General features: G+C 37.9%; 1 protein-coding gene across 8 annotated transcripts in view; it reads left to right on the top strand.

Moving 5' to 3' along the window:
• PDE4D (phosphodiesterase 4D) overlaps positions 1 to 8,210 on the top strand; it is a gene marked incomplete at both ends in the record, with an annotated part of 545,358 nt that extends 537,148 nt beyond the window's left edge. For all 8 annotated transcript variants that reach the window (XM_082012779.1, XM_082012778.1, XM_082012780.1 and 5 more), the window contains 7 exons: positions 141 to 239; positions 329 to 493; positions 2,197 to 2,296; positions 5,725 to 5,879; positions 6,414 to 6,536; positions 7,022 to 7,204; positions 7,800 to 8,210. In XM_082012779.1, coding sequence (XP_081868905.1) covers positions 141 to 239; positions 329 to 493; positions 2,197 to 2,296; positions 5,725 to 5,879; positions 6,414 to 6,536; positions 7,022 to 7,204; positions 7,800 to 8,210 — 1,236 coding nt within the window. The remainder of the gene's footprint in view (positions 1 to 140; positions 240 to 328; positions 494 to 2,196; positions 2,297 to 5,724; positions 5,880 to 6,413; positions 6,537 to 7,021; positions 7,205 to 7,799) is intronic.
• Positions 8,211 to 14,865: the final 6,655 nt, after the last annotated feature.

Here is a 14,865-nt window from a genome sequence, read left to right as displayed (position 1 = left end):
TCAGAGTTTAGCATATAATTTTCACAGTGGCCATGTTTGAATCTTCATGAATCTGCTGTTTGTAGCTGTTTCAGTCAAAAATCGCTAGAATTTGTATGTTTGTTAGATTTCAGTGTGTCTGTTGCTTAATTCTGCTCTAGGAACTAGAAAATGTGAACAAATGGGGCCTTCAGGTTTTCAGAGTAGCAGAGTTATCTGGAAACAGACCTTTGACAGTCATCATGCACACCATTTTTCAGGCAAGTAGTAGCAGCCATGCTGCTTTTTGCTTATCTTAGAGATTTCTCTGGGCTTCGTGATCTTTACTGTTTCTCTTTTCCTTTTCTAGGAACGGGACTTGTTAAAAACATTTAAGATTCCAGTAGACACTTTTATAACTTACTTGATGACCCTAGAAGACCATTACCATGCAGATGTGGCATATCACAACAACATACATGCTGCAGATGTTGTTCAGTCAACCCATGTCCTGCTATCAACCCCAGCGTTAGAGGTAAACTATGCTGAGGTGGAAAGGAGGCGGGTGTGAGAGAAAGGGACATACTAAGACTCTCTTAAACTAAATATTAAAGATCTTAGTTTCTGCAGTAGTTATAAAAGAAATCTTAACGTATCTTTCATCAATTGTGCTCTTTTGTTGTGAGGATCAAAGCTTGTTTACATGTAAATATTGTGCAGAAAATGTCACATCTTTTTCTTTTAAATCATGGTTTTATACTTGCAGATTTGTGCTGTCATAACCTTTTTCATTGTAATACAATGCATAACTTGTTTCTACCATCTCATTAATAATACTACATCCTGTTCTTTCATTGTTTCCCATGTGTGATTCTCACTAACCACAGTTTGTGGAATTGCTTAGGAAAGGTGGTGATAAAATGGAATTTCCTCAACAGGGCCATTTGGGTTTTGTTTTTTGCTTGTGCATATTCACTGTGGTCCTGAAAGGCTACTTTTGTGTTTGTTTCCTAGGCAGATTGGAACATGTACTAAATTTTCATCGAGCTATCATTTTTTTCATAAATATTTCAGAATTGTTTGGGAAAAAAATCACATTTCGTATGTTCTTTTCTGAAGAATTCTCTTGTTGGAAGTGCTTAAATCTCTGAAGTCGAAGGAAGTGGAAGACAGGTGGAGATTACTTTCCCTTTTTTAAGCACAGTTCAGATCTTAGCATAGCGAACATTGATATATCCCAGTAAGTTGTTGGAAAAAGGCAGATAAAGCAAGCAGTTGAAATTTTAGTAGTTCAGAAGGATTTGCCTTCATTTTCAAGGACTTCTTCATAATGATCAATCTTTCATGTTACTGAATGCTTTTGCTTTACCTTCTTCCTAACAAGAGGGCTATAAGTGAACCTTGAGACTGTTGGCAGGCCTTGATCCTTAAAGACTCAGGAATTCTCTTGGGAAAGATTTTCGTTATCTCAAGAAGGAAGATCAGATTATGTTCTTAAATCACCACTGGCTTCACCAAGCAGCTGAACTGGTCGTCAGTAGCATTTTGGGGTTTTTTTCCAAATCAACATTTTTCACGGCCTTGTTCTTGGCGGAGCTTTAGCCAGTAAAATAGCAAAGTCCGCCTGGTGCCACTGCTGACCTACACACTTCTGAACTGTTCTTGATCAATCATGAAAGCAGTTACATAATGTGGGTGCTTGTGACAACAGGGGACTGGGCTCAGTGACATGCCAGGTCCATTGCAGTCCTATTTTCCTAATAATCTCATACAGAAGTAGTATCAGTAAGTGTTAAGTAAGATTCCTTGTAGTGTGTCACCATTTCCTTTAGGAAATATGCGTCTTTCAAGTACAGGACAATACATAGGAGTCAGGCTGAAATTTTTAACTTCAATTTGTGCTATGGGTTGGAAACCTGTACTTAATGATCTAATAAAAGCAGATTTATTTACAGACCAAAGCTGAAAAAACTCCGGTTGTTACGGAATTTAGTGAATGCTGTCAGTGTGAAATAAGGATTATTTTACTTTGGTCGAACTTGAAATATTTATGAAATTCTACATAATTGACGATTTTGCAAAAGTTTGTGATAGCCTGTATGTAAAATCTCTTTGAGATCCCTGATACCGTTCAAATGTTTTTTGGTTGCTTAGATCTAGATTCAAACTAGAGTCCTTTTTATTGAAAAGAGTTTTTCATTGATTAGTGATTGTCATTTCTGTTTCATGATTTTCTAGGCAGTGTTCACTGATTTGGAGATTCTTGCAGCAATTTTTGCCAGTGCAATACATGATGTAGATCATCCTGGGGTTTCAAACCAGTTTCTTATCAACACAAGTAAGTTTGATGTTTAGTGGTTTTCTCAAAAATTTGCTGCAAGATCTGCACAAAGCACCTGAAAAATACACGGTTCATTCCTTGTTTGCTTCTATCCATTTTCTCAGTAAATAGATAGGTATTCGTATTTTAATCTGGATATTGTTTTGCATTTCTTGTAACTTTAAAAGTAATATACATAGTACCCTCCAGCAAGAACTACTAAGACATGAGCTATAATCCTTGCACTATTTCAATGTATTGGAAGTGGTCTCACCTGGAAATTAGTTGGTTTGCATTAAATAAATAAATTTGTAGGAAAAAATGAAGTAAAATAAAAAAAAAGGAAGACAACAGTTTATGGATTTATGTTGGAAGCTTATGATATCACCAAGGATAGCCATACATTTTTAAGACATTTAGAAAACAAGTCTCTTTTTTGCAAACAGACTGACAGTCCCATCTCAGTCTCTCCCTGGCTGCTGTACTTGGTTTCTGATCTCTGCATACTCGTGCCTTTTGAACTGAATTTTCTCAGCCTGTCCCTGCAGGCTATGGAAAACCTCTTTTTTTGATTTTTATTTGTGAGTCTCTTGCTGGCACTCCCATGTGTGGAGGAAAAAGCCCTAATGAAACGAGACCCTAATGTCACCTCCAAATTTGAAACCTAGTGTACTTGTTCTGCTTTTCTCAAGGCTGTTCTCTGTAGCATTGCATGAACCTCTCCCTCCTCTTTAATCTTCTACTAGAAGGAAAACACAATTAGCTTCATTAAACCTGATCATGGTGCACTTATTGATGCCTTGTTGCCCCAGTGTAACCTGCTTTGATTTCAGTGGCATATGTTACTATTGTAAGTGGGTAGCACATTGTAAGTAAGTGCAAGTTGCATCATACAATGTTATTTCTTTAGCCGTCTGACAATTTCTTCTTTTATGGTAACTGACCCAGAAGTACAAATGTTGAAATAATACTAATAATCCAAGAACACAGGAAGAAGAAGCAGCAGCTACAGAAATGGAAACATACCTAGGGTTGTGTATTTGACCCATCTGGTTGCACATTTATAGATACTGTCATTCCTGCACTTCGGTGAATCTGTTGCACAGGTGCTAAAATAATATGACCCCAGATCAGCAGTATAGTTTGAAGAAGGGAGCTCCTCTTCTGACTCATTGTTGCTGTACGTTCGAATAAGTCTTGCACTCCAGTTTAGCCTGCATCTAATTTTATTTGCCTTAATGGCCTGAGGGCTGCCCTGTAGTGAAATTCAATTTGATGACTCATTTGCAAGGAGGGTGATTGGGATTGACTCTAGATTTCTGGTGCTTTATTGGTAACCAGTACAGTTCACCAGCACGGTATAGGAAGAGTGTGAATCAAGCTTTGTGCACAAAAGGGTGTGTACTACCTAAATTCTTAGGAGTGGGCATACATAAGTAAAGTTTTTATTTGTTTGTTTGTTTAATCAGAAATTGAATATCAGGATATAGTGGTGGCTCTGAGGGTGCTACAGGGAAACCACTGAGTTGTTTGGGTTTAAGCAGGATGACTGGCTAGTTGAAGGGACCAGCAGTGACATGTAAAGCTTTCACTTTAGGCAGACAGCTGAAATTCAACTAAGTTAGGAGTGATTCTGATGCTGCTTATTTAGTGGCTTTGAAGAAATGTCTTGTTTTTCTCAATTCAGCTTTTGATAGAGAAGGCTTCCATGTCAATCCAGTAACATCACTAACTGGAACTGCCGTTGCCAAGCTGAGAGAGACAAAGGGATTTTATCCTTTTTGCGTAGTTCTGTGTACAAAGAAGAAACTGTAGTGACAGAGATAAAGACCATCTAATTTAGGTCTCTCAAATTTTAGATTTTCCTAACCTCTAAAAGGTCATTTGCTTCCACCTAGTTTTGTTTTCCAGTGAACCTTACAATGTATTAACATTTCACTAAGAAGTATAAGAATACATTTCTTAAAAGCATAGTAGACTTACGTTTACTTAAAGTATATACCTATTTGCCATATTTCATCTTACTCTTTATAATTACTCACATGGGAAATTTCTGAACATTATTTTCCTATTTAAGGATTTAAAGTCTATTTACAGAGTTGTCTAAAAATCTGATTCCCCTTGAATGCCATTAAAGAACAAATGCAGATTGTATTAGCATCAGAGGAGATGCTTATTTGATCACTGTAACTATCCTGAAGTTTATAATGTGTTACAAAGATTACCAAGGGAGAATTTCTTCCATTTCCACCTCCATTACAAAACTGAGCACATTCCAGCTCTGTAGCTCCAGCCCTTCCAAAGTGTTTTGGCGATGTTGAGTGTTCTGCAGTTGGGGTCATCAGAAGGCTGTTTGAAAGGAAAATAAACTAGCGCCTATCTTCTTTGTAAGAAAAATAACAAACAGGCAAGCTTTGTAAATGTTCTGTGAAAGATGAAAGAGAGGTCATTTGACAAAATCACTCTCTTTTTCCTTCTGCTATTACGATTTTGCTGCCATTGAGATAAGGAAAGGTAGAGGAAGGGTTTCCTGATTCAGAAGATTGATGTATTCAAGGCAGGAGAGGAAGACAGCAGGAGAATGGATAATGAGACTAAAGAATGAGACTAAAGAAATCTGAAGAGCAGAGCTTTTATAGGCACCCCATTGAGCCAGAGAGGTTTTAAAACAAAGCTGCTGTAAGAGAAGATAAAGACCTCAACGAGTAAAATAGACTGACTTATGGTTAGATTTAGGGTAGAACAGCTGTTAAAAATCGAAGTTAGTATCACATGTGACAAGTGTGATTGCATAAAAAGTATTTGGTTTTTATGACATGTTCCTTTGCAACCCATGTAAAACATATGCAAACTGACTGTGCGGTATCCCCAGGTGGAATCTAAAGATGTGCAGAAAATTGTCATAACTGCTTTTTATTTGTCAGAGCTGGCTGTTCAGCCAGACAAATGCAGACCTTGCTTGTGTGCCTTAGCACAGGCATTGCTAAGAACGTGTATGTTATTCTCACAGCCATATGGAGTGACCTGACTGAGTTAACAATACTTTGGTTACAGAAGGCAGCATTACAGCATCAGGCATTGACCACGCTCAAGTACAAGGCAGTAGGCAAGGCCACTGCTTGCATTTTCAAGCCACATGGCCTTCCAAGGAAAAGACCAGAAGCGTAACTGTTACCATCCTACCAGCCTCTTCTCAAAATATTCAATTGCCATGGACTAATGACCTGTAGGCGTAATTGGCTAGGCATCTGAGTGCCTTAGGTAACTGCAGAAGGAGATGGTTTGAAAACCAAGATGTGTGTGCTCTGCCTGACCTGCAACAGGTCTAAACTTTCTAAAAGTTCATCTGTAAATCTTGTTATGAATTTAATGAATTTGAAAAATCTTAAGGGATTTGGTAGAAGGACAATGTTTAGTAACGTTCCGCCCTGCGATTGTTATTGCAGATTCTGAACTCGCCTTGATGTACAATGACTCATCAGTACTGGAGAATCATCACTTAGCTGTGGGCTTCAAGCTGCTGCAGGAAGAAAACTGTGACATTTTCCAGAATTTGACCAAAAAACAGAGGCAATCATTGAGGAAAATGGTCATTGACATTGTGAGTTCTGCTTGAGAGTCCCTCCTCCACAGTGCTAGCAAGTTAAATAATAAAGCACAGAAGCATTTTATGATAAATTACATGTCATTAGTCCCATAACCAATGAAGTAAAAGTTTGAAGTTTTATCATGACTTATCCAAACATGAATAGTGGATTCTTTTTAGTTTCAGTAACCATGTATATCTTTTTAGAAGGTATACAACTCTGCTTCAAGCTGTTTTAGTACTGACATATATGCCATTTCAGCATCACAGTTAGAATGCTGAATGGCTGCTGAATTCTTGATGAATTTAGGCTGAACAGAACATTCTGAACAATCCTTAACAATCATTTGGTCGTATTCTTAAAATAAGCAAAATTAAAACCTGCTGTATTGGACACAAATGACATACAGGACTCAGACTTTTGTAGTGTATTCAGACACAGGAGTTATGTGTTCCCTCCAGAACTGTTTATTTATGTGTTCAAAGATTTTTTTAGAAGTCAGTAGAATAATTTACATATTACTCATTTAATTTTTTATTTCTTTCAAGGTACTTGCAACAGACATGTCTAAGCATATGAATCTATTGGCTGATTTAAAAACTATGGTTGAAACCAAAAAAGTGACCAGTTCTGGTGTCCTACTTCTTGATAACTATTCAGACAGGATTCAGGTAAGAAAATTCATCTATAGATGGTCATTTGTATTAGCTTACATCCTGAATAGCATTGGCCTGCCCATTCTCCAGCATGGGTTAGATCAGGTGTCAGTTCTCACACCATGACTCACTACCTTCCCTCTACTCCCTCTTATGTTTCTACCTGTGACATACTCTGTTAGGTACTGAATGACTCTTGGAGAGAGTAACAAGGTGCTAGAGTACTTCTGGACTAAATGAGGCCATCCCTTCAAATTATCAGCACCTGACTGGTCTTTCTCTCAAAGATTTTCTGTCCCTTATACAGGCAGAAGCAGCAGAAGTGAGGTAATTCATGCCTATGAATTGTGAAAACTGTGAAGAACACCCAAGTACATAAGTTTTTGTTGTTTAGAATAAATCTTGCACAAGATTCTGTTTGACAGCCACCAAAAGTGTAAATGGACAAGGAGCTGGTTTTCTCCAGTGTAATAACACTGCGGGTGTTCAATCTGTTTCAGGTTCTTCAGAATATGGTGCACTGTGCAGATCTAAGCAATCCAACCAAGCCACTCCATCTCTACCGCCAATGGACAGACAGAATAATGGAGGAATTTTTCCGTCAGGGAGATCGGGAAAGAGAGAGGGGAATGGAGATAAGTCCCATGTGTGATAAGCACAATGCCTCTGTAGAAAAATCACAGGTAATTGACTTGAGTAGGGAGTTAAATAACACAGTGTGACATTTTAACACAAAAGGATGGTCCATAGCCATGTTTTGATTAATTTCTGAATGCACTATTTCTTTTTTTTTCTTCTAGTTAATTAATTCAGCTTCTGAGTAGTAAGTGAGGGGAGCTGAGATTTTTACTGTGAAAATGTAGTGCATGACAGTGTGTTTACTGAAGGAATTCCTTTGCTGTTGTGATCTGCAATGAAGCATACACGTCAAAAGAGGATATTGCACAGCTACTTATTAGGGTTTCCTTTAAAAGCAGAATTAAATATAAAGCAGCTGTTGGCTCACTAGATGCAGTGGAATTGTTTAGAATGAACAGTTCATTTGAAACCAAATCCTTTCAAAGTCCTTATCCAATATCCTAAATCAGACTTTTTGAAATGTAAAAGACCGTATTTACTATATAAAATAGTATGGTTTCCTTTCAGCCACCTTTAAGGGTAGTGCATCTAGTATCTCTTACTAGTGTTATATTTCTCATACTTTATGTGACTTATAGCCATAGTTGTTTTTTTATTTGTGAATAAGAGCTCATCCTAATTTTGTATTATTTGAAACAGGTGGGTTTTATAGACTACATTGTTCATCCATTGTGGGAGACGTGGGCAGATCTTGTTCACCCGGATGCCCAGGATATCTTAGATACACTGGAGGACAATCGAGAATGGTACCAGAGCACAATCCCTCAAAGTCCCTCTCCGGCACCTGATGACCAGGAAGAGGGCAGGCAGGGCCAAACTGAAAAATTCCAGTTTGAACTAACACTGGAGGAAGATGGTGAATCAGACACCGAAAAGGACAGTGGAAGTCAAGTAGAAGAAGACACCAGCTGCAGTGACTCCAAGACTCTTTGCACCCAAGATTCAGAATCCACTGAAATTCCTCTTGATGAGCAAGTAGGGGAAGAAGTAGAAGAGGAGGAGAACCAGACTGAACCTTGTGTGGTAGAAGACCATTCTCCTGATACATAACAATGAAGAAGCAGTCTCTTTCTCTCTCGCCCTCTCCTTTTCTTTTCTTCTCTCTCTCTGTTCTTTATTTGTTTGGTTGGTTTGATTTGGTTTTTATTGAGTAATGGTTTCCAAAGTGAATGTCATATTCTACAACCATGGTCACAATGCGCTGTCATCTGCCAGGATGTTTGTTGTTCAAAACTGACCTTGATGACTCAGTTTGGCACTCAGGAATATTGTAACCAGAATTTTCACCTCCATGGCATCAGAAGGCAGGGGGGAGAATATCCATAAACCACACTCTAGTTAGCTCTCCATTGGGCAGATTTGATTAAATAAAGCTAGTGTTTTCAGAGGAGTTTCACCTCCCAGCCAAATGCTGGTATGCTGTGGTAGTTTTTGAATTCATTGTATTTCACAAGCAAAGCATCGGATAATGTTCATCATGAGAGGAAACAGACAGAAAATAAACTGAGGCTTCTACTGGAAAACAAATGCACATAAATGATGGGACACAACATGATTCTGTTACCAATAGGAAGATGAGCTGTGGAAATTGCATAATTTTCTAATTTCAAGTCTTCCTGATAGTGACTAAAAAAGTGTGACCAGGTGGGTTGCACTAACCTCTGCATTTTGTATAATATGTAAAAGAGAGATCTTTTGTAGAGCTTACTTTTATTATTAAATGTACTGAGGTATTATATTTAAAGAAAAACACTTTCAGACTTCATCTGCCACTGGTTATTTTCTTTCCAAAGAGTAACTTGCAAGCTTTCAGTACAAATCTGTGCTACACTGGATAATACTTCTGGGTTTTTTTTCCTTTCCTTCTGTTTTGGGGTTTTTTTTTAACCTTAGAATCTCATGGTAATATTGAGCTGTAAAAGTCTATTATTTTTTACATTAGTGAGTTTCATGAATATCCTTTCTGTTACATAAAACTCTTTCAGTGTGATTGCTTTTTTGTTTGTTTTTCATCACAATTTTCCCAAACGTATTAGACGAACTTATGTTGTACTTTTGCCCTCATAGTGGCCTGATCCTGGCAATTCTGTCTTACTACATGAGCTGGTCCCAGTGAAACCATCTGGGACCACTAAGATTAGGATTTGCAGCATTGTCGCCTTACTACAAAAGCAGCTCCTCTGCTATACTAATAAAATTTGTCCCTCTGAAACATGGTTTCCAGACCATTTTTGGCTGGGAGTTATAGACTGCTAAATCAGAACAGGCCAATACAATGTATGGAATATTTGTTCTGGGAAAAAAAGCATTGGTGTAGTATTTCCAGTTTTGACTCTTTTAATAACTTTTTATCTGTGTCAGCTATCTAATCAAACTATTTGCTAATCTGAGAACGTACAATGTAAACGTAATGATTAGCGTTATTTTTTCATGTCTTTGTTGCAAGAAGAGCCAGGTCAGTCTTTTATGTTTTTAAGTAAATGAGCAATGCTTTATGAGAGTGGTAGTTTACTCCACATTATTTCGATCTTGTATCCTTTCATCCTTTATCCAGCTTGTCCTGAGGGAATCCTGCTTTTAAGTTTGATTGGTACTGAAAGCTTCTGTAACTTGGAAAGTCAAAGTGAGGGAGGAGTTCATATTTGTCATTTACCAGTGGTGGTGTTCAGTCACATGAAAGAAGAAGGAATTTTATTTCCTCCGCTTTACTCTTCATTCGAATCGTAATTTTGAGTGTTGAAGATGGGTAATAGTTGCCTAGGGAAGCTAGCAGACTCCCACTCTAAAATTCCGGTAAAATGACAATATCAAGATGATTTCTTAACAAAAGAAGATAGCAACATCTATTATTTCCTATTTGGATTAATTTTGTAGTAGATTGGCAGATGTGAATACGGGGGGGGTTTTGAGTGTCTGAGATCTAGAATAAAAACCTGTTTAAAAATGATTGGCTAATAATTCAGCTTTTAAATGCACTTTGCATTCTTCTATATCCAGGTCATAGTTTTCCCTACCTTTAGCCCTCACAGGGCCTTAGCACAGAGGATGCTGAAGGAGGAAAGAGAATGAAGACAATTCATGGGGATTTTTTTCAGTTTTTTACTACTTCTTGTTGTTGTTGATGATGATGATGATGATGTTGTTGTTGTTGTTGTTGTCGTCGTCGTCGTTGTCGTTGTCGTTGTTGTTGTTGTTGTTGTTGTTGTTGATTATTTCTCCCTGAACCCGATCCATCTAAAAATCCTTTCAGTCCCCAAGAGTGCCTGGAACTTTAATAATGGAAAAGCAATATAAATTCCAGAATAACCAATAAGGACCTGAAAAGGTTTTGTGTCTGCACTAATTGAGAGTAAATGAAAAGAGTAACACCATATTGTGAGATATACACCCATACATGTGGACAATCAAGTAATAGAAAATTATATCATTTCTTAGAACTGGGGATATAATGCACTGTACAATCTTTTTTTTCCTCTTTTGCCAAAGTGTATTTTAGCATTGCACACTGCTTTAAAACAATACAATTTACAAGTGGCTTTCTGTGTTCTGAATATTTTTGCCATAAGAAAATGCAGTGAGTGGATATTGAGTGGGGGAAAAAGAAAATATACCTTGCTTGTAACAGTACACTTCAGCTTGCAGGTTAGTGTATTCAATAATGCTGTATTTGAATTCTTAAATAGTTTTGTGTCATTATTAAGAAAAGATGATGAAAGAATATAGATAGAACAAATAGCATTCACAAGTTTAAAAAACTTGAATGAAATGGATTTTATGGAAAGCTTTGGCAGTTCCTTTCAAATGCATTATTTATTTCATTTGTGCCATGCATTTTTCTCACCAAATGACCTTACCTGTAATACAGTCTTGTTTGTCTCTGTTTACAACCATGTATTTATTGTAATGTACATACTGTAATGTTAATTGTAAATTATCTGTTCTTATTATAACATCATCCTTGTCAGGGTGGTGTTGCTATATTTGGAAACTCTTGGTGAGAGAATGATTATTGTGTATACATATTCCTTGTACATTTTTTCTCCTGTAATATATTCTATGTCACCTTAGAGCTTGTTTATGGAAGATTCAAGAGAAGTATAAAATACATAAAGATATATCAATAAAAAAAGCTGCAGGTCTTTGGTCCCAGGGCTGTGCCTTAACTTTAAACAATATTTTCTTCTGGTTTGCTGCATTTGAAAGTAAGGTAGCTGTGGGGCTAGGGCTGGGCATTTCTTACCATATTTTTAGTTGCTAACTGATGGGGTTACTCGTATGAGCTAATATGCATGATACAATAAGCTTTCATTCATGTCCCTACTGGAAGTTCAAGCTTTTACAGACTTCTGGCAATCTAATTGTACTGCCTTTCTGTTTATCTTTTTACAGGCTATCATCAGGGATTATCACAGCCGTTTTTTTCCTCATAAAAAAAATAAAAATTGATGCTGTATTTCAGTACTGAATTGCACTGAAACAGCTTTGGGAAGCATCTCCAATAAACATTTGAATTTAACGCATATTGGGAAGTGGAATAATTTGAATTAAAGGGTTATAACTCATATACTTCTACAGTCGTCTGTAATATCCCTTCTTTATTTAGTAGCACAAATTATCACTGTTTAAGCAGAATCCATGAAGTAGGACAAAAGACAACTTTAATCTTGGAAATGCTTCCCAATACCAATATTGGTGTTACAAGCGGCCACAGTCTTATTTTATGTAGATGTATCCAAGGCTTTGTACAGGTGAGTATAGCATAATGCACTAGGTGTACAGGAGGGTGGTAAGCCTTTAGATCTTTTAATAACACTAGTATTAAGTTTGCAGGTTGGACTGAGCATCTCTTGCTGTTTGACTTTTCGTGTTGCTTGAGACTACTTAGAGCTGATATCAATGAATTTGGCAGAGCGAGGTAAATACCTCTCCTCCATTCCAGCGATGCCCAGCCCTTGTAGCATGCAACTTTGTGAAAGGAGAGATTCTTTTTCAACGAAAAACAGAGCCTCCTTTTTGACACAAACTGTAGATTTTAGCAGCCCTGGCCCAAAGGAAATCGATTGCTTTTGTTTTAAATGGTATAAAAGAGATACTATAACAACAGAAATCCTGAACAATTTTTGTTACTGTTTTAATTTGATTTTTCCTTTGGATATGTCTTGAGAGTGGCAACTTGTGTGAACATTGCACATGACTATTCTTTCACTGGTTTCTTAGCCTCTCTTACAGCCTGTGGGATAGTACTGTACATCAATACCTTCATATGAAATTTTATATGCAATGGAAATAAAAGCATGGGTTGATTCTGCCTAGTTACTGTATTTGATTTTCTTTTGCAATTTTTTTTTAACATATATATCATAGTTGTGACATCTTAGGAGAAAGCCTATTTCCAGAATAATTTGATTACTGTATTCATGTCATTACTGTTTTGCATAGATAATACAAAATAAATATGAGGGCAAATCAGAAAAGTCAGTCAAATGTGATATTTCATAAAGAAGTCTAACCCACAAGGTGCTGTACAGTTATGTATAAAGGCATTTAGTCTCAGTTTTCAGGAAATTTTAACATTAACTTCAATGTCAAAAGCAGCCTATCCTGAGAAAATAGAACTTTGTCTTTAAAGAAGCTAGGAGACTACAGATTGCCTGGAGGAGCAATATGTTGGAATACCACAAAGCAAAAAAAGAATACCATAGTTAAATATTTACCATACAACAATGGTTCTAAACGGATGATAAAAAGAAATTATTTTTTAAAATAAAATTCCTAAATGACAGCTGTCTTCTTGAAGAAGAAATGTGGTCTTAATGCACAGCCAGCTCTTGAAGTGGCTTTCATGCACCTCTCCTTGATCAGAGTGAAGGTTTTGGTGTTTGGTGGGTTGGTTTGCTTAACTGAAAATAATTTCTGATTGAATACAAAAAAAGTCTATGTCCATTTTTTCCTTAAGTCTCTTAGAACCTCCTTTGGGCTGGGGATTAGTCTGCAAGGAGTACCAGTCCTTAGGACTGTGTTTTAATCACACCTTGGTGGCAGAAGAGGCTGGTGAGTACTGTGCTGGGAAGGTGAAGGTTGCAGCACTGAGCACGGTTGGGCGGATAAGCCAGCTGGTTGTGGGCAGCTCATCCCTGCACGTTCCCAGCAGCCCTAATGGGAAAAAGGTTTGGATACATCATGGCTATTATGAAGGGAAGCAGGAATCCCAGATTCTTGCTGGCACTGCTAAAACGTTTTAAGTTACGAGCTCAGTTACAACAGCTGCGCACGCGGTGAACGTGAAGCTGGCAGGATAGCCCACTGCTTCCTACATCCTTTGGCAGCATTTTGTCAGTCTCCGTGCACGGCAATAATGCATCAGAATAGGCACAATTCAGAGCAAAACCAGAACGGATCCCCTGTTTCATTGCAGCCAGTTACTGCTGCAGGAGTTGAATGTATTTTTGCACCAATGACTCCTCAATTTCCTAATGAGACAAATAGTCTGAATAGCTGCAGCTTCATTTGCTTGATCTCTTTTCTGCACTGAAAACAAAAGTGACAGCTGCTAGCACACATAGTATTTGCTGGGGTGACCAGCCCAATTTCTCTACCAGCTGTGAATAATTTTTGCTTAGTTTTTTGGGGTGGGGAATGAGGGGGTTGAGGGGGGGTGGAAATGGTAAAGTTCAAAGATGTTACAAACGCCGTTAGTTATTTCAACTTAGTCTGCAGGGTAAAGAAAATCTCCAGCTTCCTCCTGTCAAACTGGTTGAGAAATCTGCAAAAGTAATAAAGAGGAAGTCCAAACAGAAATCAGATTGACAAAGTGGGAGCAAAACCTGGGCAGAGAGAAATACCCTCCAACTAAAACAATCTCATCAAAGGCAATCCCATGGCTTGGATATGGGCATTAGGAGGACTCAGTTTGAGTTTGATTCTGTGTCAGTTCCCCAGGTACAAAGCTGTATTTTGTTTTCCTTCTCACAAAGCAAATATTTTTGAGTGCTTGGAGTTACTGTGGTAGTAAGAACTACGTATGTACGTAAGACGGACATTTATAAAGTCAAATATCATTTGATACAATGCAGAGTTTAGCATAGCTTTCAAAACTAAAAATGAGTGATGACTATCTCTGCTAAATGAGCCCTTACCATGGGAGGAGGATGACATCATACCTGGGTAAACAATCCTGAGTGAGAGGGAGAAGATACAGCACGTGTGGCCCCAGATAGCATTAGCTGTCTAGTGCCGATGAGCAGAAACCCAGGAGTCACGTTGCACAGTTACCTCCAAACGTTGGACTTCTCACTCCCACCAGCCCTTACTCTGTCTTCCTCTGGCATCCATGGACTTCAGATGCCTACACTATCAGCATCTCTAATATGCAGCAGAGACCATTGTTTATCTGAAGAAGGCTGGAAAAGAAAATACAGCTTATGCAGCATGTAGTAATCAAAGTATAGTTGGTATGTATGTTGTACGTACGTAGGACTTGGCCTATGGCAAATGCCTGTGAGCCATCATTATGTGGGGCTAGATGGACACAGTTAAAGGTGGCTTAAAAACTTCAGTACCTTCTGATAGTTGAAACTCTCCAGAAAGCTAATACTCCAAATCTCTTACTAAGTCTTAAAAAACCTTGACTGACAGCCAGTGTTGACAAAAACAAGAGCTGTGCACAGCCTGTTGCATTCACAGATGGCTTACACTGTCCTGACTG

This window comes from Phaethon aethereus (assembly GCF_964289735.1).
Source record: "Phaethon aethereus genome assembly, chromosome: Z".
Taxonomy (NCBI): domain Eukaryota; kingdom Metazoa; phylum Chordata; class Aves; order Phaethontiformes; family Phaethontidae; genus Phaethon; species Phaethon aethereus.
This window is presented reverse-complemented; position numbering and strand designations above follow the sequence as displayed.